Below are 21,022 nucleotides of genomic sequence, written 5' to 3'. Positions count from 1 at the left end.
AATGCCTGGTTTGTTCATTGAAAAAAATCCGGCCAGTTGCAGTGATCGATTGGAGAAAGTCTGCGAGAGATTTAGACTAATCCTAAACAAGCAAACGTTACTGCACATAAGCAATAGATTTGATAGTGCAAGGTGAACAAAGGGAGGACCGAATTGTTGTGGGGTTGAATGACAAACTGTGAAATGGTACGTGTTCCTATGATTTGCTCCCAAATGCACATACGAAACTTGTTACGTAAAAGGTCAAATGTTTGGGTAATGGATTCGCTGACATGTCGGTGTCTTGCAACCCTTAACTAAAGTGTTTTAAAACAGAATCAACTGATCGACTTGCTTTTACTTTTAGAGCACATTGAAAAACGAATCCGCTAATCAAGATCTTTTATAATATTTAAAAGCATAACCCTGTCATCTGCCACCCGCCTAAAAGAATGCAAAAGTTAAAGCAACTAGATTAAAATGTCTGCTGCGATTTCCTCATCATAAATGTGCAACAATAAGCGGGCATTTGTTTTGCTTTTTATCACCTTGCAAAGAATCGCAATGATTCGACCCTCGTCCCTGTACTTAAACACCACAGACAAGAAAATGTACGGTGATGTCAAATGTTTTTTTTAACTTCTAAAAAATAACCAAGTAAACAATACAAATGAAACATACTTTTTAAGGTAAAAAAATATGGTGTCTTGAAAAGATAATTTGCGTGAATGACAACAAGATTTAATATCCTTTTATTAGAAAAGTTGAAAAAACAAACATCCCTTCATTGGGTACTGAAGTATTGACAGGCTGAGAAATGAGGCTGAGGAAATGCTGTATATCATTAAGTGTTACTAAGTCCAGTGTTAAAGACAAGTCCCTTTACAAGCAGATACAGATAAATCCAGCATGAAGAACAACTTCTGATTCCCCTTTATATACAATAAGCAGATCTCTGGGTATAAAAAGCACAAAAAAGTTTTAAAAGTTCTTAATTCTAAATTCTCACCTTGTTCACCTTGAACATCTGACAGAAAGTAGTGGCAAAAAATAATGAACCTACTAGGAGGCAGCAAAAAAACTGAAAAAATATAAGTGTTTATCAGTAGCTCATGATGGCAAATGTCTGTAAAATGCACCTAAACGTTAAGTACAAATTTGCCCAGAAATTAGCAGTTAAAAAGTATCCGGTGAAGTGTCATGGGGGGTTTGTTTTATAGCAAAAAAAATGACTGACAGATTACTCTATAAAAATGTATTTTATAACTGTAAAAACTGAAGTTCATTGATCAAAACCTTGTTGATCTCTTTTCAAAATAAAAATGAACTTGAATCCCATGTACAGACTCACAGCAGAACAATCTCACTGCATTTGTGTAAAATTTCAACATGCAACGGAGGCACATATAGTGCCGATATCTTCTACCTTGGGCTAGATTACCTACTCTGTTACAGATCACACACAGAACCACACACTAACCTTTGCACTTACATAACTAGCTATACACTGGGCACGTAATGCAACAGCCCACATGGCTAGCACAAGACTCTAAGAGATGATTCAAAAGCAATTAGAAGAGCAGAAGAAAAATAGAAAGGAAGCACAATTATTTCTAATATATTCACTTCCTCTTCTAATATGGAAAATAACCTACATGAATTGCATTAGCTGTTTCGATTTTTTTTAAATGATTTCTTTTAAAGGCAAAGATGAGTTTGTGGTCAGGACCTTATGTTTTTTTTAAAAAAACCACAAAACGCATTTTTAATGAGTAATAAATATGTGTAGTGAGAGATATTAAAACTTGTACCCATTTATTCTGTTTTTAATGTCTCTCAGTATAAAATGTTAAAACTGCAAAATCATGTGAGTAAAACTCGACATTATAATCTGTAAATAATGTTATTTCGTGTGAAACTGAACAGGTTAACACTGTCGGCTCCAATTACACAACTAAACAAGGGTCCACATCTGAAATGTTCTCTTCATCTTGCTTTACGTTTTTTGCATGTGGTATTAACTTCTGCTTGTTCATTTACAGGCTCTGCAAGTCCATTTTTAAATAAAAAATATATTGCCATACCTGAAGCCAAACTCCAGTATCACTCTGGGCTTTGAAGAAAGGTGTGCATAAAAATGCAAGGGAAGATCTGCAAATATTTGCTCTGCTCATCTGTATTACAAGTCACAACAGTAAAATGTGATGAAAAGTGAGTGAGAAAATGAAATTTCCTTTCCTGTGTCCAACATCAGGAGTGTTTGCATATCTTCCCCTAGTAGGAAATAAAAGTGGATCATATTTTGCTCCTTAAAAAAACAATAATTGTGCAACGTGTACTTAAGTAAAGTATGCTTTCATTAATACATGGCATGCTCCTCCAATGCTCCTGTGAAGAACCAGCTCGTCTTGCCTGCTATTATAAATATTAAAAGTTCATTACAAGCGCTCTGCTGGGCGTTTGTCTCCAAGACAAAAGCAGTTTGTCTCATTTAAGTTGGATTTACTACACCCCCTTGAGCGTCGTGTTAATTATGTCCATGAAGGTGGCTTCAATGAGGTAGCACAGCCTCACATCTGGGTCAGTGGAGACCAGCTCTCCAGCTAGTCTTTGATGAAGAATCGCCTTTGAAATCAGAGCCACGTCAGCCGGTTTGTCCTTCAAGTGCTGCAGCCCTGCGATAGATAACGAGACTGTAAGACGTGCAGGATGAAACTGGAAATGCCTTCCGATCAAGTGTGGCGCACCAAAGCATCTCGTCTGTAGGCAGACCGTAAAAGCCTCTTACAGATTACTGCGGCATCCCTTTGGGTCATTTAGGATGAAAAAAAGGTGCAATTTCTTCCTTCTTAAAGATAAAAAAATAAAAAAAAACCTTCAGCTTTGAAATTAAATTAGATGCCTTTTAACTCAATATTTCTATATTACTAACAGATGAGAGAATGTTAACGAGAGAATGTTACAATACTATACAATATTTATAGTGAAACATTTCACTTACAACCGTGACAAATTCGCAATCAAGTTTTTCTTAGCAGCTGCACAGACATTTAATTTAACAGACTTGGAATAAGTAAGTCCATTATGCTGATAAACCTTGATCAACAGCAGGTGTACAGGGACAGTCTCAGGTTAGTGGCACAAGGTGTTCTGTACTTCTGTACTCCCGAGTTGCAGACTCATGTCATGAGATGTCCCATTCCTCTCACACAGCCTGGACAAGCAGCACGTGCTTGTTCCCTGCTCTCTAAGCCCTAGATGCCACGTGTCTTCCCTGACTCATTCCAAAATTTCTCAATGAGGCTCAAGACTGGAGAGCAGGGCACACGTGGTGTGAGACCATCTTTAATAAACAAAGTTGAAAAACAAAGCTGTTTAGGAAAGAAAAATAAAACTGAGCAGTGAAATTACTCACTTGCAATGAGGGGGTCCACATCTCTGGCCTTGGTGGCCACGTCTGAGGCACAAACCTGCCCCACCTGGACCAGCAGCAGGGCCACGTCGTCGTACAGCGGGGGGAAGGCACGGCAGAACGACACCAGGCAGGGCAAAGTGGGCATGAAGAACGCATACCTCTTCGCCTTGGTAAGAACTGGAAAAGAAACTCCATCTTAACAACATACACCCTTCTTCCAGTGCGCTCCTTCCTCTACAAGTAGAGAAGCATTTTTAACACCTTTGCCGAGGATGGTCTGGGAATTGGAACTCCTACATCACTGCTCCTGGGTCCCGGGTTCAATTATGTTATCCTGGTGTTTAGTTCTGCACTCCGGATTCTTTCCATCCTCTCATGACCTGCTGTCCAGGGTACCTGGCTTCTCTGAACTGCCCTCCACCTGCACGTGTGTGCCTGCCCTGTGCTGGACTGGATTCCCATCTAAACCACAGTCCCACCTCACCCCATGAACATGTCAGGCTAGGTTCCAACTCGCTGTAATACTCTAAGGATAATGTGGTTATTGAAAATGATAGCATGGACATTCACAGACTACACGCTATCTTAAATACAGTCCTTTTAAAGCAGAGTTTTTTGTCTGGAACTGTATGCATTATTTTTTTGCAAACATCTTGGAGAACATTGGTGCTGTATAATAATTTGGACTTTTCACAAAGGTGAAAATTAATCCTGAAATTAGCTCACACTGTACTGAGTCAAACAGTCCACAGGGAGGCAGTATTAATATGCTGAATACAGAAGGGAAAAAAAAAGATGTATCTTATTATGTTCACTGACACTCACAATTTCTAATCTAGGACTATTTAATCCAAGGCAATAAGATCTTCTTAATCAGCTTTCTAACAGCCACAGCAAATCCTTCAATTGTAGTACAATTATGACCCACTGGCATCTATTAATATACAAGACAAGACTGCGACAGACATCATGCATCAAACAGAGAAGTGTCTTTTCGTTGCAAGTTTTCTCTTGCATTGTCTATGGTATATTTAGCTGCACAGATGGTTGATTCCATGGACTGTAAACTACTGTTGCCGGTTATGTCTCATCGGCATGACAGAACAACCTTGTATTGCAAACACGGACATCCTTTTGGATTAAAATACTGGTTTGCTGAACATCTTATCTAAAGCACAAAGAGCAAGTCAAAGCATTACCTGTAAGCAGGGTGGCCATGACACTGACAGCTAACCGAGCCACACTGAGGGATTTAGGAAGGGCGTACTGTGTGCACAAGTGTGACAGGAGCTGGAGGGCAAATATCTGTAGAATCACAAAGGAAAAATGGTTTCATATGGAACACAGAAAAAACAAAATCAACAAAATAAAACATGTTAATGTCTCAAAATACAGTAAGGTTTTTGCATGACCTGTTTCTCAAGCTGCGGCTGTGCCAGAAGTTCAGGAATGAAATCTAGACAGATGTGCATAGATGGGATGCCAGCCACAGTCAAGGAAAGTAGTTCTTGTGGGTATCCCTGAGAACACAAAGACATTTTCTTGAACAGGGTACATTACAGCACTGCTTGTATTATCTACAGAGCTAACACTTTTCACAGCTGAACTACATTTATCTAAAGTGCAACTTGCAAAACATTTGGCAGACTTAAGTATGAGTCTAAATATGGCACATGAAGCTGATGAAAAAAAAAATGAAGGCCTTCAGTAACCCTTTTGTGACTGATGTCTTTATCCGAATTCCCATGCTTTTTTTACAAGCAATCTGCTTTATGTGCCAATTAATACTGAATAACACTTGGAAGCCTGGGCTATATTTCCAGACGGGCTGTTGCATCTTTAAGCAGGCAAAACATGCACCTGGAAGTGAACCAGTTTAGCTATGTTGGGGTCAGCGATGAACATCTGGTGGAGCAGACAGCAGATGAGACACTGGACCTCTCGCAAGTTGCTCAGCAGGCCCCCGCCCTGCCCCTCTGCGCCCCCCTCAGGCTGGCACGTGCCAGGCTCTTCCTGTTTCAGGCTCTTGGGAGAGTTCTCCACACTGCCCCCCTCTCCCCTCTCCTCGCTGGTGGGCAAGCAGATCTCCAGCAGGATCTGAACCGCGGTGCTGTCCTGGAACACAGACAAGATGTATGGAGGCTGTCAATGTGGTGGCTGAGAGCCAGGCCTCTGATAGATAGCTGGGTGGAACAGATGTGGCTGTTGTACTTGCTATTTATCTTAATCGTGACTGGCAAAAACACAGCCAAACAGCTTTGAAGCTCTCATTTCATTGTCTCGCCTAACAAGGCAGGTAGGATGACCTGACTCAATATGAACGTCACCTTATTTGGAAAGATTCTTGCTGCAACCCCAGCTTGCTCTCCATGAGACACACAGGCACACAGACAGGGAGAGAGAAGCTTGGGGTCAGAGTGCAGGGTCAGCCATTTATACAGATCCTTAGCCACAGTGCCACTGCTCCGCCCATTAATGTATGGACAATAAAAAAATCGATGTATTTTAATAACACCATAGTACTCACAAACATAAACACAATTCTTTTGGTTTTGACTCAATAGTAATTCGAATGAATAAACTACATGTTGATAAGGAATCCTAGAAAAGATTACCTGGGCAGCTAACAAAGCGTTTTTGAGCTCCTCTCTTGTCACCTCTGGGGTGTCTGGCTGCCCTACCAAGCCCAGACTGGAGACTGTCTGGGTCTGCCTGTCAATATCGGCCGTCTCCTTCAGGTGGGCATTTAAATAGGCCTTCGATGCCAGCAGGTAGCCATTCAGCATGTGCAGGGTGATGTCCATTAGCGGGGGACATCTACGATTAGAAGAATGTAATAAGTCAATTTGGTTTAAAATAAAATGTTAGCAGCTTAGTTCCTTTTTTTTCTTGCACACAAACAACTGGTGGTCTTATGCTTTAGGATCTTTGCTCTTTTCACCTTTGAGCAAATATTACATCACGCACCAGGCCAGAGTTCTTTAGGTGCTGCAGACCTTCAGCTCAACCTTGTTCAGTAGTTAATGGGCTGACTAGAACAGGGATTCTCAATCCTGGTCCGTGGGGTTCAAATACCGGTGTGGTTTCATTCCATCTGAGCTTAAAGACTTAATTGAGCAAACAAGATTTGAACATTTGCACATTTTATTTCTACTCAGTAGGCATTTCATGTGTTAGTTATGAAATGCAATAGTTAAAAGGGTACTCCTACATGTTTAAAAGCTTCATACAGCCTAACACTACGAATCAGTCATCAATCAATCAAAGATCAATGAGTTAAACTGTGTAACCAAGTTCAGCTGGAATGCAAAGAAGCAGATCTGTGAGCTTTCAGGGCCAGAACTGAGAACTCCTGAATCAGAGAATATTTTTAATGTTTTTGTAAGAAAGTCTGATCGAAAAACACACCTTGCCCTATATTCTCTGACTATTCTCCAAGTCAAAATGGTGCAAAGTAGTGCATGTGTGTAATTGTCCACTTTTGAATTGTGCAGAACACTTACACAATGAGGTTTCAAAGCTGATAACATGTAGATAACCATTTTCCTTATGTACTGTAATGTCTACATGTTCCATACTGTGAGAACATACTGTGACTCTGTTATGACTCCCACATCTTTTGTATATTGTCCAATGTAACTATGTCAGTAATGTTGATGCTCCTTTTGCACCTGTGTGGGTTTTGGATTTAGCAGGTTCCAAATTCCTGTACCTGACACGTACTGGCGAATAAAAGTGATTCTGATTCTTTAATTTCTCTTGTTTCTTTGCAATACCATCAATGTGGTATTCTGTTTACAGTACTGGATTCGTACTGCTCTGAGGCGGATCAGTATGGATTTCCACCCCTGGAGGAGTAAACAGCTTCTTAATGATACCACAGAAGAATGTCGGAGGAGAAGGAGATGGGGGCACCTGTAAACTCTCTGGTCACACCGTAGCACAATCAGAGGGTCAATCATTAGGTCATTCTGGGTGTATTTCTGCTGCTGCGTTAATTTCACCGAGGGCTGAAGTGCATTCACTGTCATCACCCACAACCTTAAGAAACAAAAAGTAAACTGATACAACTACGGTTCATGCAGAATAAGTGAAATTCCAAGCAATAGCAGTTATGTGTAATTTGGCTCCAGTAATGATAATGCATTCATCTAAATTTTAAAGGCAGGGCTACTAATGATGAGACTTTGTTTCAATCTATATCCAAAACTTTTGCATTCATGAGCTAACCAAATGGTTCACACTGGTCCACCAAATTTTTAATGCATTTATAAATATACCCAGCGTGTTCCACAATTTAATTTTTCACTGAAGAAAGAGGGTTTTATTTTTACTGGATTTCTGACATAAATCAATGGGAACTTCAAAGGGTGACATTCTAGCAACGCTTTGAAATTCATTTCATGTCACCCCTCCCACACCCCAGAGGCAGCCACAGTGCTCAGGGTAAAAACGCAAATCTAACTTTCACTTGTACTTTATGGTCTTGTTAAAAAGTACAGTTTCCAGTCTACAAATGTTTTATTCCTGGATATAAATTTCCCCCTGGGAGAACGTTCCTCATTGTGTATTTTTGGATGGCTAAACTGGTCATTAACAAGTCAAAACTGATGGGTTCTGGTCATTTGCAATGCAACTACGGTCAACCCACCCACTCCTGCTGCCAGGAATAACACCCGAATACAAACGACATTCCACACGCACGCTACTAACCTCCTGGGCATGACGGTGTTCAGAACCATCCAGAGCTTATTGACAGTCTGGAGAATCCTCCGGGAGACTCCTTCCGTGAGCAGCAGGCTCATGTCGGACACCAGCACCTCTGCGTAGGGGATGAGATCACTGGCAGGCAGCAGGGCCAAGTGCTCCAGGATCTGCATCAAATGAATGTTGCTGGATGGCACCATCTGGAATGCTGAGCGCAAGGGAAGCTCATTAGGATTCCGGTTAATACTCAGGGCTCCGGAATGGAATTTTAAATGAGCCACTTATCACAAAGGCTTAGGCCAGAGATATATTTTCACCGAGCACTGCAAAGGTCAGCTGCCACAATAACAATAATAAAGTCACACAATCCTTCAGTCTCCATCATGCAGAAGACACACTTATACAATCGTCTTGGAAAAGGGATTGTGGAATGATAGCCCTTTGAAACGATTCGTCTCCGTTTGCATTTTCACGTGGTCTTTGAGCAGGAAAGACGCTAGAGCCCCCTGTCCTCAAAGGAAACGGCAAGAAATGGGGAAAAAAAAAAAGTTTTTTTCTGATTTGTCATCATCAGTCAAGCTTATTTTATTAAACCGATTTCCGGTGCTGGGGGATGTCATATCAAGTGATCATTTTCAACTGCGAACACCAACATTTTAAACTGACATGTAAGGTATTTCCATTACTGAAAGCAGCACTACTGTCTTACAGCACAGGGATTGGGAAACACTGGTCTACAGTGTACTGCAGCTGTTAGTAATGATAGTGCTTCTTAGAATGTATCGACAATAAGAAGTAAGAATCAATGTAGGCGTTACTTTGGGAGAAAAGACACAAACCAGTAGCATTAAATTACACTTAAAAGCACAAACATGTCCCGTTCCTCTATATGAGATACGGCATCAGAATTGTTTGGTTTTTCTCTTTCACTGATTGTTTTTCCCCCCACGATGTCTGGAATCACAGAAACAGCCAAAGCTATGTCCTCTTAATTTGACTTTGACAACTGCAATTATGTAGTCAAAATAGTAGCAATAGATCTCGTTTTATTGCTTTTTAAAAGGTCTGGCTTAAACAGGAGAACTGCAAGATGTGGACACTGGAGCGAGAAATCCGTTACCATCTTTAAGCTGCTTCTGTGTGTATTTCCTGGCGGTGCTGGTCAGCAGCATCCTCCGGAGCAGCGGGCGCGTGCCGGTGATCTCCTCCTCGCAGATCCAGTCCTCCACCATGCACAGGTGTGGGTAGTTGGTTGCCAGAAGGCGCAGAAGAGCAGAGTGCAGCCCTTCACAAAGCACACAGTGAGTAAGAACTGACTGCACCTATAAGGGTCTCAAAGTATAAGGAGTGAATAAAGGGGTCATATAAATTCTATTCAGAATTGCCTTTTTTTTCCATCCAGTACAGGGCGGAAAGCTTAAGAATCTATTGCAAAAACAGGGATCTCTACAAGACGATTTCAACAATTTTTAATGAGAAATAATTTGGAAATATGTGTAGCTCTGCCCTGTGCCTGGAAAATGACACCTGACCATTAATTGCAACTGAGGGGTTAGAAGCTATGAATTCCATTACAGCAAAAAAACATGAAGGGACGTCTCTTATTTCTGACAGGATGGAGTACATCTGTTCATCTTCATGCAAATGAAGAAAGAAAAAAAAAAGAAAACGTGTTTCATAAGCCGACCTCAAACTTACTATGTTCGATTACCACTTAAATTAACTTCGAAAGACTAAAAAGTGTCATGATTGGGTGGGTTTGTTCTCACAGACACTTACCACCCAGCTCCTGTTGGAGTCCCTGCGCTTGACGGATCAAATACTTAATAGGAATTTGGTCCATCAGTGCAGCAGAATATGACTTTGGCTTCTTCTGCATGAGAGCTGTAACAATAACAGATTACTCCCTTTCACAAATTCTTCACAAAATAAAGCAGGGCGCACTATTACCAATTTCAAATCACCTTACCACAGCCACTATTAAAGAAATTAGTCTCGGAGGAACAGGAGAAATAAATCCTGCTTTTATCGGTGTACAGCAATTTTTCAACTGGTGTGCTGTGTACTGTTTTATTACCAGGATTGATTTGATTCTTTCTTTGAGATATTAGCAGCATAAATACCCACTACTACAATTTATAAAATGCAATATAACCAGAACTGTATCAAGATGGATAGGATCATTCAAAAACCTCTGGAGCTTTTCAAATAAAACCACAGACGTGGCTATAGAAATACAGTGAGAAATATGGCAACTGTGTTACTAATTCATAACGACATAGGAGAGAAAAACTAACAACCATGATTTATTTCTAACAGCCTGGCAACAAAACAGGTCACTGGGCCAGAGATTGATGAAGTTAAATGAAAGATAAAATTGAAGGGCAGAGCCCATCTTTTTCTCTCCTGCCTGTTAAAATGTATGCATCTGGCTGAGCGACGAGGAGTTTTACAAAGTTAATTCGTCGTTTTTTCACCATTCCCAACTGTAAATGACCAGAGCCCCTGCAAACCACTGCTAAGATGAACGCTGCCGTGTACATACCCAATGACTTCGTGTTTGCCAGAAGAGCTTCCTCATACGACAAGATGTAATACAGCACCAGCAACTGAGTCGTGATATTGTAACGTGAACGAATGCGACTGCTCTCCCTCTGAAACCAAAAGTAAATCCGACAACACAACTGAAATTACACTGTGTTACATGAAAGCACATTCTCCCAATATTACCTTTTATTGTCAACTGGTACAGCTATGGTCTCCATCGCAAGTCAACACTGCTCTAAGGTCACAATACAAAAAACAGAACAAAACAGTGCTCTTAATAGCACAGTTGTCAATGGCCTTCAGGAAGAAAAGATGATTCTTATATTTTTAGTCTAAATTCAAGAAGTGCATTATTTTCCATTTAAAAGAAGCGCTAAAGGTCAATTCATTCAAACCATCAAATCTAGCTTCCTGCTTATTCAAAGAGGGTGAGTTATATCGTCAGAATACTTCGATCTCAACTTGGGCCGCGTGACATGAGAACGGGGAGATGAGAAACACGAAAGAAGATGACCGCCTGGGCCGAGTGTTACACGAGGGGGAGGGCTTCAACAGCACAAAGAAACGGCGGGTCTGGACCAGAACATTGCTCTCGGGACAAGCCAAGCGTACTGCTGGTATCGGACACGCGTACCCCAGTCAGGCCCTGGAAGACGTTGAGGATCTCCTGCTCCGTGATGGGCTGGTTGGTGGCCTCAGGGCTGGCCTTGGAGGCGGGCGTCAGGATGGAGTTGATATAGACGTCAATCAGGGGCAACAGCTGAGTGTGCAGCGGGGTGGTGGTCTCGCACATCTGCTGGAAAATCCAGTCCTGGGACACAAAAAGAAAGTTTCATTAAGCAATCGAGATCCAGCTAAAAGTTTAAAACAAGTTCCTCAGTCTGGCACCGGTGTAACATTTAATGACTCATAGTAAAAAAACAACAAAGAGGTCAGAAATTAAAATTTACACAGTAAATGGAAACATTCGTGGAAAATTTGAGTGTACAATACTATTGATTGCTGTTAAATGCAGTGCTTTCTGGACATACCGTACACTTACACTGACCTGTATCACAGCCAATAGTATAAATCCTGGCAAAAGGAAAAGTTGGAAACGTGCGGAGAAGGGAAAATTACTTGTCCATAAATGTCCCACATTTTTTCCCTTGGTCAAAATGTATTTGTAGGAACATTTTTTAAGAGACGTGGGATATTATTTTCAGGGCTGAATCATATAACATGCCTTACTGATTTAAACTGCGATGCTTAAAAGAAAATAAAATCTCATTTTTAGAAAGTAAATGGCTGTTGCTTTAAATCAAAATTCATACAAAGAATACCTTGATAGAAACTTTGTGCTTTGTGAACGCTCGGCTTCTTAGAAGTTGATAAATGCAGTGGATGGGCAGAAAACCTGTAATGTTGGCACTCAGGTTGCTGGTAACAGGAACTCTTACTGCATGGGCTGTTACAACCTAGAATAACACAATCCCACGACAGGAGTCAAGTCACATTCACAAGACGCCTTAACAGATTATATCTTTTAAACTACAGAACTTAGCTTAAAAGTTTACCTTCAGTTTGAAATGTCAAGCTATACTTTAACACATACTGACAACACATGTAACATTTAAATTCTAATATGGAACTGTAAAGGAAAATTATAAAGTAAAAGAATATTATACACTACCTGTTCAGTGAAAATTTCTTGTGTAAAAATGGTCTTCATCTTACTCAGGGAGCTGGGTTTGATAGCAATCTAAAAGAAAAAACATTCGATTTTTCAGTAAGACTTTGGTAAGTGCATGAACTAAAGCGAGTAAAAAAAAGCTCACAAAAAGATAACATTCATAGCAAAAAATAAGTGTATATAACCTGTGAAAAACTGACCACAAAGTGATCTGAAGCATATTTTAGACAACTTTTTTCACTCCAAAAAGTATCCTGAATAAAACAAACTTTAAAAAAAATAAATAACTCATTTAATGTTTTCAGAGCAAGGTCCTCAAATTGAACAAATAAAGAACAAAAGGTACATTTAGAAGAAACTCTAATTGAGGTTTGGGTAAATGAACACAAATAGTGTCCCGCAGCCCTGCAATTCAATAAACAACACAAAAAAGAAGCTAAAAATAACACACATGCGCAGGGAGAATGGGACAAAGTCCCTGCCTGTCTAGGGCCATCGAAACAGACAGCACTTGGGCGTTATGCATACTGCATTTCTCATGAGGAATGTTTTTAGCCAGGAAATTGATTTCCACATTACCTTCATCCCTAAAGTAGAGCAGACCAACTCAATGATGGCACTGAGCTGGTTGCTATGGAAATACATGGCAACCAGCAACAGCATCTCTCCGAATGAAGCAGAGACCCCTGCGGCGCTGAAATGCAAGACAGAAGACCAGGATTTATAAGCCACAAAAAATACATCTTTGGACCTTGGGGGAAGACAGCATGCCTTCATAAACTGATTATGCCACTACATTTACCCCCTCCCAAATCTTTACAAGGTCCAAATGACTTCACATCGAAAGGATTAATTAAAGGCTTTTCAACACTACGTAATACATATAAAGCTGTACACGCTGTAAAGGCAACAGCCCTTTTATTAACTAGCAAACAAACTACACGTTTGAGTACCCTCATGATTTTAAAATCACGCCCCAAGACCTACGTCTTTACTGATGTGGTTATGGCAACAAATTATTAACTAGCAGGTTTGTAAAACCGCTGCAGAGTTTTTGAAAAGGACAGATGTTTGCAGGGACGATTTTTTTTTAAATATTTTAGAACCATTTCTCCAGAGCTGTACCTCTACTTCACAGCAAACCTTTACGTTTGCCACCTTGATTCCTAGCTCATAGCCTGATCATCTCTCAACCTTCACATAATACGTCGGTGAGACATTAGATCTCTGACTCGCACTCCAGAAAAGCTCCACATAAGATAACAAAAATAACTTTCTTCACCTCTCAAAATACTCCTCCTCTTTAATCATCCAGCTGAGCCACATCACCATTAGCTGTTCCTGCTCAGGAGTGCTGTAGAGTGGAGAGGGGTGTGTGAGACTCGCATACAGAATCATGTGCACGACTACAACAATGATCTCACATCTGCAAAGTACTAATATGTTCACTGGCGCCATTCACATTTCCTTGAAGGACTGACAGTTCTCAGGAAACAGACTGATCAAATATAATTAGAGTGCATCGTGAGTCACATTTTAAAACAGCTGCAAAGACACATGCAAGACTTTTTATTTTTTTAAATAACTCCATTTTAATTTCAATATCTTACAAAATATTATCCTTGTCAAATCCCATATTGCTCTTGGGAAACAAGTAAGTTTTTATGCATTGGAATTTGTAGCAATACTTATGATGCACTAAAACACATCTTGGGTCTTGCCTGTATGTGTCTGTGAGAATACCCACATAAGTCAGTAACGATCAAACCTGGAGAAAGCTCAGCAGCTGAAACATTGCTTTTATTCTGTCTTCTCTTTAGCATGGGATTATCATTTGCTTGTCCCATTGCAGCCATTCAGACGCATCTCCCCACTCACTCCCACACAGTGCTGAATGCAATGACAACGGGGCTGCCGGTGGTTACCTGACAAGGGTGGGGAAGGCCAGCAGTTTGCAGAAGGACAGGGAGACGAAGCGCACGCCGGCAGGGGTGGCGGGGGGGCGGCTGGTCATCAGCTGCAGGAGCTGCTCGGCCTCCTCGTCGGTGGGCCTGCCGACAACAGCCGGGGTACAGGAGAACGGCTCAGTTCGCCGCCGGGGCACAGGTCAGCCCAGGCAGGGGACAAACCCGCAGCCATCAACACCCACCCCCAGAAAACACGCCCCTGCTGGACCGGGAATAAAAGAACCCAAAAGAACTCCCCCTAAAAAAAAACAGATCCCTGCTTCAAAACATTCCTTTTCGGCTTGGAGTCTCACTGGACCTTTAATGAGAAACTACACTGCTGATGTTAAAGAAAATGGAGACTCTTTAAATATACTGAGTTTATTTTAGAGGCCATGTGTAAGATTTCTGACATTCCTTAGCTGTCCTTACATAAATGCTAAACCTTCTACTGATGCAAATCACAGTGATCAGAGGCATGTCCCAGGTGTATCACTGCAAAAACAACCAAAAGCTCTTCAAGATTGAGGTTTACCTTCCCACATGGGAGGAACGAAAATACAAACGTTCCATAAGCAAGCACGTTTAATTAATTTACACATATAGTTTCAAAGCCATGACTTCTATATGGGAGAAACATTCTTCGTTGGTCTTCCAGCCATGTTAAGCTGACAGGACGTCGCAGGTGAGCAAAACGCTAGTGCTCGAACCCAGGCAGGCCCTACCTGAGGCCGGCTATCCCCATGAGCGCGCAGTACAGCCTGAGCAGCGCGCTGGCTTTCACCACATGCTCCTCCCTCAGGCCGGAGTAGGCCGACATGCTCTGCTCCAGGTCCCCCTCGCTGTCGTTGGGCACGTGAGTGCTCCTCGACCTGGGCAGGATGGCCACCAGCTCCAGAAGAAGCTGCCGCCTCATTTGCCACAGAACGGAGCTGCTTTCTTTCTTCCTCTAACAGACAGGGACAGTTACATACAGGAACAGCTTTAATGCGTGTGGTTCTGGAGGGATCATGGTCTTTATACATCTAGTCCAGCATTGTCCAGTCTGGGTCTGGGTCTGTCCCTCTGAATTCTCATTCCATCTGAGCTATGGACAATGTAAATAAGCTCATTATTGGCTTAAAGGGACCCGTTTAACAGCTTCTCTCAGCTCTTCAGGTGCTGCAGCTTTAAAGAGACCTACAATACCAGAAGACACACCAGCACTCCAGGACCAGGATGGGTCACATGTGATGTAGACTATATAAGTCAGGAGGGGCCTAAGCGGTTCAGGGCGAGGGAGCGCCTGTCAAAGGCTGATAAAAAAATACAGGAACTGTTTACACTTATCAGGGGTGGCCAACCCTGGTCCTGGAGGGCCACAGTCCAGCATGTGTTATGAATCTCTGAGGATAAAATGAACAATCCCAGTAAGCACTTAAAGCAATCGAAACATCATCATACTGCAGTGAAAGGCCGAGACAAAAAGACCACCATCATTCAGGAACAAGCTGATGCACACCTCTTTCGCGCGTAATTTCAACAAAATGATCAAGACGAAGTTGTTTTAGGGAACACTTAAACTCCACTCTCCCGCTCTCCAGGGATGTCGAATTTGGGACAGAGTATGGTCCACCCACCTGCTGGCCGTTGCGGATGAACATCCCAAACCACGTCCGCACCTTGGCGTTGGTGCCCAGCAACAGGCCACTGACGAAGGAGACCAGGGGGCTGACGGCGTCGTCTGCGGTGTCGCTCTTGGTGTGGTCCAGCGTCAGAGCCACCCCAAGCCCCGGCAGGTGGCACTCCTCCACCTGCACACACAGCACAACCAGAGCCAGGGGAACCACAGCTCGCTGAACTGAGTCTGTCTGGTACCGCACTCATCCGAGCTGCTTGTGAATCTCTGCAGTTTTACAGATCTACAGTAAAACTATGAAGACACACCTGTAGCGTACGCAGGGCCCCCTAAAGGGATTCCTGCGAATATCTTAAAGGCCAGAGTGAGAGAAATCAAGACGAGGGAAACAAGCTGGGAGTGAAAGGGGGTAAAAGGGTGTTGTAAATCAGACACACTAGCATCATTGGGTGGGGTACAAGATGACAAAGAAAAACAGTGCTCACACTCTTACTGTGATCATTTAGAAGGGCGTTTTTCAAAACTCGAAATGGCAAAAACTCAGATGCCAAAGATTTTATAGGGGCCGCTGAGCTACAGCCGCCCTCTCTAGATTCCTGGCTATTGTCCTGCACCAGGTGACCTTGTGAACCTCACTTCCTAACTGGCCAGGAGTCCCGGGCTTGCTGAAGGAAGAGAAATGCCCTACCACCATGGCGCGGATGTTGAGGGCCTGGGAAGGGTTCATCTGGCAGAGCTGTCGGAGGGCCTCTGTCCGGCGGCGTCCGCCCGCGCTCTCCTCGTCCTGCCGCTCCCCGTTCTTTATCAGCCCCCTGCACACTGACCAGACACGCACGTTGGCACCCGCGACCGCTGCACACACGGCCCAGCGCACACACCAACGTGTGCTCGGCACACGCGCGGCACAGATCCAAGTCGTTTTACATGACGCAACAGGAAACGACGGGGGGAAAACGTTCAGACTTGTCCACTCCTACAGATATAAATGCAATCTCCAAGATGGCAACTGCAACCGAAATGCTATTAGATCTTTGTTTCTCCCCATCGGTAAGGTATTATATTGAAGTTGGCAGTTTTGTGCTTGGAAAAACAACATGTACAAGTGAGATGGTGTTCTACAGACAGCAGCTAGCAAGGGTGTGATTAACAGATCTCACCCTGATGAATAGGAGTCAACACAAAATCACAATGATTTAAACACTGTTGGCACTTGCATTTTAAACCATGTATGGTCAATACATTAACTGTCCCTGACAAATCAGTTAACTCCTAGAAGTGATTCTGAATATCTGAATAAACGTCTCATGCAGCTCTACAAACAAAGTACCACCATCAACAGGCCTTTACCTTCATTGAAGCTGTCGGGGACGTTGGCCACTAGTACGCAGAGGAACCACTCTCCATTGCGAACGTGCAACAGCGCTTCTGCCACGTCTATGATGGGCAACAGCGATGGCAGCTCTGCACGAACATGGGAGGAAAACCACGCTGTCAGAAACAACACCCTAACATGGCGTGTTATTCAATTTTCATCTGTGTTTAGTGAAAATCAGCCCTGTGCTGTTACCTGTGCTCGTGTAAAATTCCTATTCACTATTAAATTTCTTTCTAAAAAAAAGTTATGAGAATAGAGCTGTAAGACAACAGTAATTCACACGTTTTTCCTCATTACAGTTCCTTTCTCAGTGTTCCACTCAGGACACAACAGAGTTGAATAAAATGCACAGGACAGCACTTATTAATCTTTCAGCGTATCAAACATAACATGATTATTAGTGTTCTGGAATGAAGATGTTCTCGAATGAAGATCAGAAATTGAATCAAGTACTACCTGCTTGCAAAATACACAGAACATCCGCCACTTCTTCTAGATACACGGGGCTTTCGAAAAGCTCAGAAGACTTTAAGAAAAACTCTCCGTTTGAGTCTGAAACCTACAAGACAAAATCAAATCCCGAGCTGCAAAATGACAAAGGTACATCTGGGGACGTCTGCAGGCTTTCACAACTGCATGTGAACGGGCAAATATTACACTGCAGGAAAATGTAATCCTGTGTGTCTATCTGGAGGTAATATTCACCCTATTTGAGCTGCAACTTATGTTTAATTAGATATTTAAAAGGGTATTTTGTTGGAGATCCAGTTACGAAGAAAAGAAGAGGGTACGTTTATAGATCCTGCAGGGTTTGCTCCTGTGTACCAGCCAGGCCCGCGAGAGAGTCCAACGTCCTACCTTGTTCATTATAGCCAACAATTCGCTGAGTGCCAGCCTGAGTCTTCTAAGAGGATCGCTGTGCTCAAACTCCAGTGTCAGGCCGTGCTGAAGCTGGGATACCAAGATGCTGTCCCCGTTGGCACCACCAGGTTTGTGTCTGTCAGGGAATACACAAACACCAGGTGTCACCGCGCAGTCGGCGTGGGAAATGGGAGAAAAGCATCAGATCAAGACAATCTGGGTAGTCGTACACCGGCCTCTGAAAGGAGACTGCTCGTTCTCTAGCTTACTGTGTTTGCTGTGTGCAATATCAGGATGAATGGTGGCCACCAATGCCATTGGGGGGGGGGGCAGGGGGTTGGGGGCAGGTGTAGGGCACCACCCCCATTACCTGAGCTGCTGCTCTTTCCTGGCGTCCTGCTCCAGAGCGTGGAAGTCGACCGACAGCAGCGCGACGATGGAGTTCACCGCTTCCACCCCGGACAGCAGGCGGAGTATGAGCTTCTTGTCCTGGGCCCAGGTGTGGCTCTGGTCGGCGGGGGCACACAGGGCCATCCGGACCAGGCAGGGCAGCAGCAGCCTCAGCTCGGGGTCGCTCAGGGCGGCTAGCCGCGCCACGTCCACCTTCTGCATGGCCTCGAAGGCGTAGGGGCTCACGAACTGCAGACCTGCGCAGTCCGACATCCTGGAGGGCTCCTTCGACCGTGAAAGGGAAAGAGGAGAGGAAAGAGGAAAAAGTGTTGGGTTGGGGAGAGAGAGAAACTCTTTTTTATATAAAAAAGACTTGCTTTTCATCACAGGGTCAGGTCAGTGCTGATCGATAACGCTAAATGTTATTTATTTTCTGCATGATTAAGGTCTGTTTTCCTGGGGTTTTACAAAGGATTTCTAGTGTTGCAAAATTGCTGCAGTTGTGATGAGAACCTCTTGGTCAGTCTATAGACGCTAAATGAGACATTTAAACCAGGTCTGGTTAAGGACAACCTGATGTTGATGCTAACCCGCTTTTACAGTACAGTACGGTATTTCTTAAATAAAAGATATTCATCGATGACCGATAAAATTTGTCAACGCTGTCCTGAGGTACAGTTTGGTTTAAAAAAACACGATAAAACACAATTTTGTTAGAATACTGACAGGAAAAAAAATCGTTTGCTGTAAAACTAGGACGTTTGAAGATCATCGTAAAGTTTCGGTGGTTGTAGTTACTCCGGACATTAATATAACGACGCAGAATTTAGAACCGGCAGTTTTAGGAGCTAAGCACACACTTTTCCATTTCTAACTATCCTTTCAATAGGATATGGATAGAAATTTAATAAATTTCACTCTCTACATATTTTTGGAATAACTGTGTTTTCAGGAGTGTATCCTGCATATAGTTTTGCAACACTCGCTTCGACTCCTGCTGTACCCGAGTCACCATCGCACAGGTCCGAAAGAGCTAGTAGCTTTATTCCGATCATTTATCAAGCTCTCCGTGTTAATTAAAATTACAGAATTCCACATGTAAACGGTAAGAACACCCACTCTTATTTGCTTCTTGTTTATTACGCTGCTCCTACGTGCATCTTACCTTACTTAAAATTAGTTTTTTTGTTGTTTCCACGAAGCGGTTGAGGCCTGCAACCCAACGAGATCCTCGGACTGGCGTGAATCCCCCGTGCCGAGGTTCCGAGGTTTCATAGCCGCCTCATCTCGAAAAACGTTACTGCTTCCACTGTCTAGAAGAGGTACTTTATATCCATATATTTGATTTTTTTTTTTACCTGTCCGTTTTTGCTGTATTCCTTCTCTTCAGTAAGAGTTGTCTTTTTACCGGGTACACAAGAAAACACGCTTTTCATTCATTGGAAATTAACAGCTACTCCAGCACAGTGCTCAAGAGAAAGCGACGAGGGGAGGCATCGCTGCGTTATTTGCGTTTGCCAGGGGGCGGAAAATACGAAGAAGTCGTAAAACGAGAAGTACAGCGAGCAACACTCTGAGAAGCCAGTACCAGACGTGTGACCCTTTAAATTGGATACTGGGGCTCGGAACAGTAGTGAGTGACAATTAAATGTCGCTATCAATTATGCTGTAAAAACGCAGAATAAAATATGTCTGTATCGGTAAAACTCAGTAAAAACACTAGGGCTCAGTCACATAAGGCAATCTATTCTTTGAACCACGCAGCCTATTCATCACTATTTATAAACATCCAAACCTTTAGGAACCACCTGACCTAGCCGATGTGGAAAATAAACGATGTGTAAGCTATTGTACACGCCAAAAAGGATGCTACAAATAAAATTGGTAGTAAAAAGTAAAATTGGAGCACAGTGAATAAAAGAAGGAAAGAGACAACAACATCTTAATGTCCGTCTACTGGGTTGAGGTGGGAGGGAGAAGGAATGGTCACGGTGTTGGGACGCCACTGTCTACCCCAGTGAAACTAGCCCTGAGCCGTCTTGGGCTAAATGAAGTTAACGGCGATGGGACGAGATCTTCCCACCCAATTCAGGCCGTCCTGCTCTGGTGCCACAGCTGCTATACCTATATACCCAGGTGTATCAGCGGAGCTGACACCACTCGCAAGGACGCTTGGCGTTTCAGCACGGAGAGGACAAAATGTGCTCTTCCTGTCTGAAATCGTTTTAGAAAATATGTATTTTTATGCAAGGGTGAGCAGACTCACAAGTGGTCTTGCTTCCCGAGTTCCAAGTTATTGATGGACCCCAGGTGCATTTTGCAATGACAATTAATAGCCCCTCTAATTTACTTTCAGTCCCTCCAGTGCAGCAGCTGTTAGGAATGAAATTTGAAACCTATTACCAATTTTTTTATTTAATATATCGCATCTCGTTTAAAGGGGGATGCAAGGGGGGTAATTTTAACCCTTGCAGTGATGCAAGACCAATGTCAATTACGATTTACAGTATCT

The 21,022-nt window shown here is 42.8% G+C and overlaps 1 protein-coding gene across 2 annotated transcripts; it reads right to left on the bottom strand.

Moving 5' to 3' along the window:
• Window positions 1-715: 715 nt before the first annotated feature.
• ints2 (integrator complex subunit 2) lies at window positions 716-20,024 on the bottom strand. Of its 2 annotated transcripts, none has more exons than XM_088616393.1 (25): window positions 19,869-20,024; window positions 18,491-18,795; window positions 18,118-18,256; window positions 17,716-17,818; window positions 17,232-17,345; window positions 16,573-16,703; window positions 15,886-16,059; window positions 14,992-15,215; window positions 14,246-14,371; window positions 13,603-13,674; window positions 12,900-13,014; window positions 12,321-12,389; window positions 11,971-12,105; window positions 11,283-11,459; window positions 10,647-10,755; window positions 9,881-9,985; window positions 9,222-9,386; window positions 8,108-8,309; window positions 7,310-7,435; window positions 6,010-6,211; window positions 5,255-5,509; window positions 4,807-4,914; window positions 4,594-4,699; window positions 3,395-3,571; window positions 716-2,654 (listed from the first exon to the last, which is right to left on the bottom strand). In XM_088616393.1, exons 1-25 carry the CDS (start codon window positions 19,944-19,946, stop codon window positions 2,485-2,487), a joined length of 3,687 nt encoding a protein of 1,228 aa, XP_088472519.1. In that variant the 5' UTR covers window positions 19,947-20,024; the 3' UTR covers window positions 716-2,484. The 2 variants fall into 2 exon arrangements, with proteins under 2 accessions (XP_088472519.1, XP_088472520.1); XM_088616394.1 differs by having other exon boundaries at window positions 19,676-20,023.
• Window positions 20,025-21,022: the final 998 nt, after the last annotated feature.

The sequence above is a fragment of the Lepisosteus platostomus genome, chromosome 22 (assembly GCF_059453375.1).
Source record: "Lepisosteus platostomus isolate fLepPlt1 chromosome 22, fLepPlt1.hap1, whole genome shotgun sequence".
In the NCBI taxonomy this organism is placed as follows: Eukaryota; Metazoa; Chordata; class Actinopteri; order Semionotiformes; family Lepisosteidae; genus Lepisosteus; species Lepisosteus platostomus.
The sequence above is the reverse complement of the archived record's forward strand: the minus strand, read 5'-3'. Positions and strand labels throughout refer to the sequence as shown.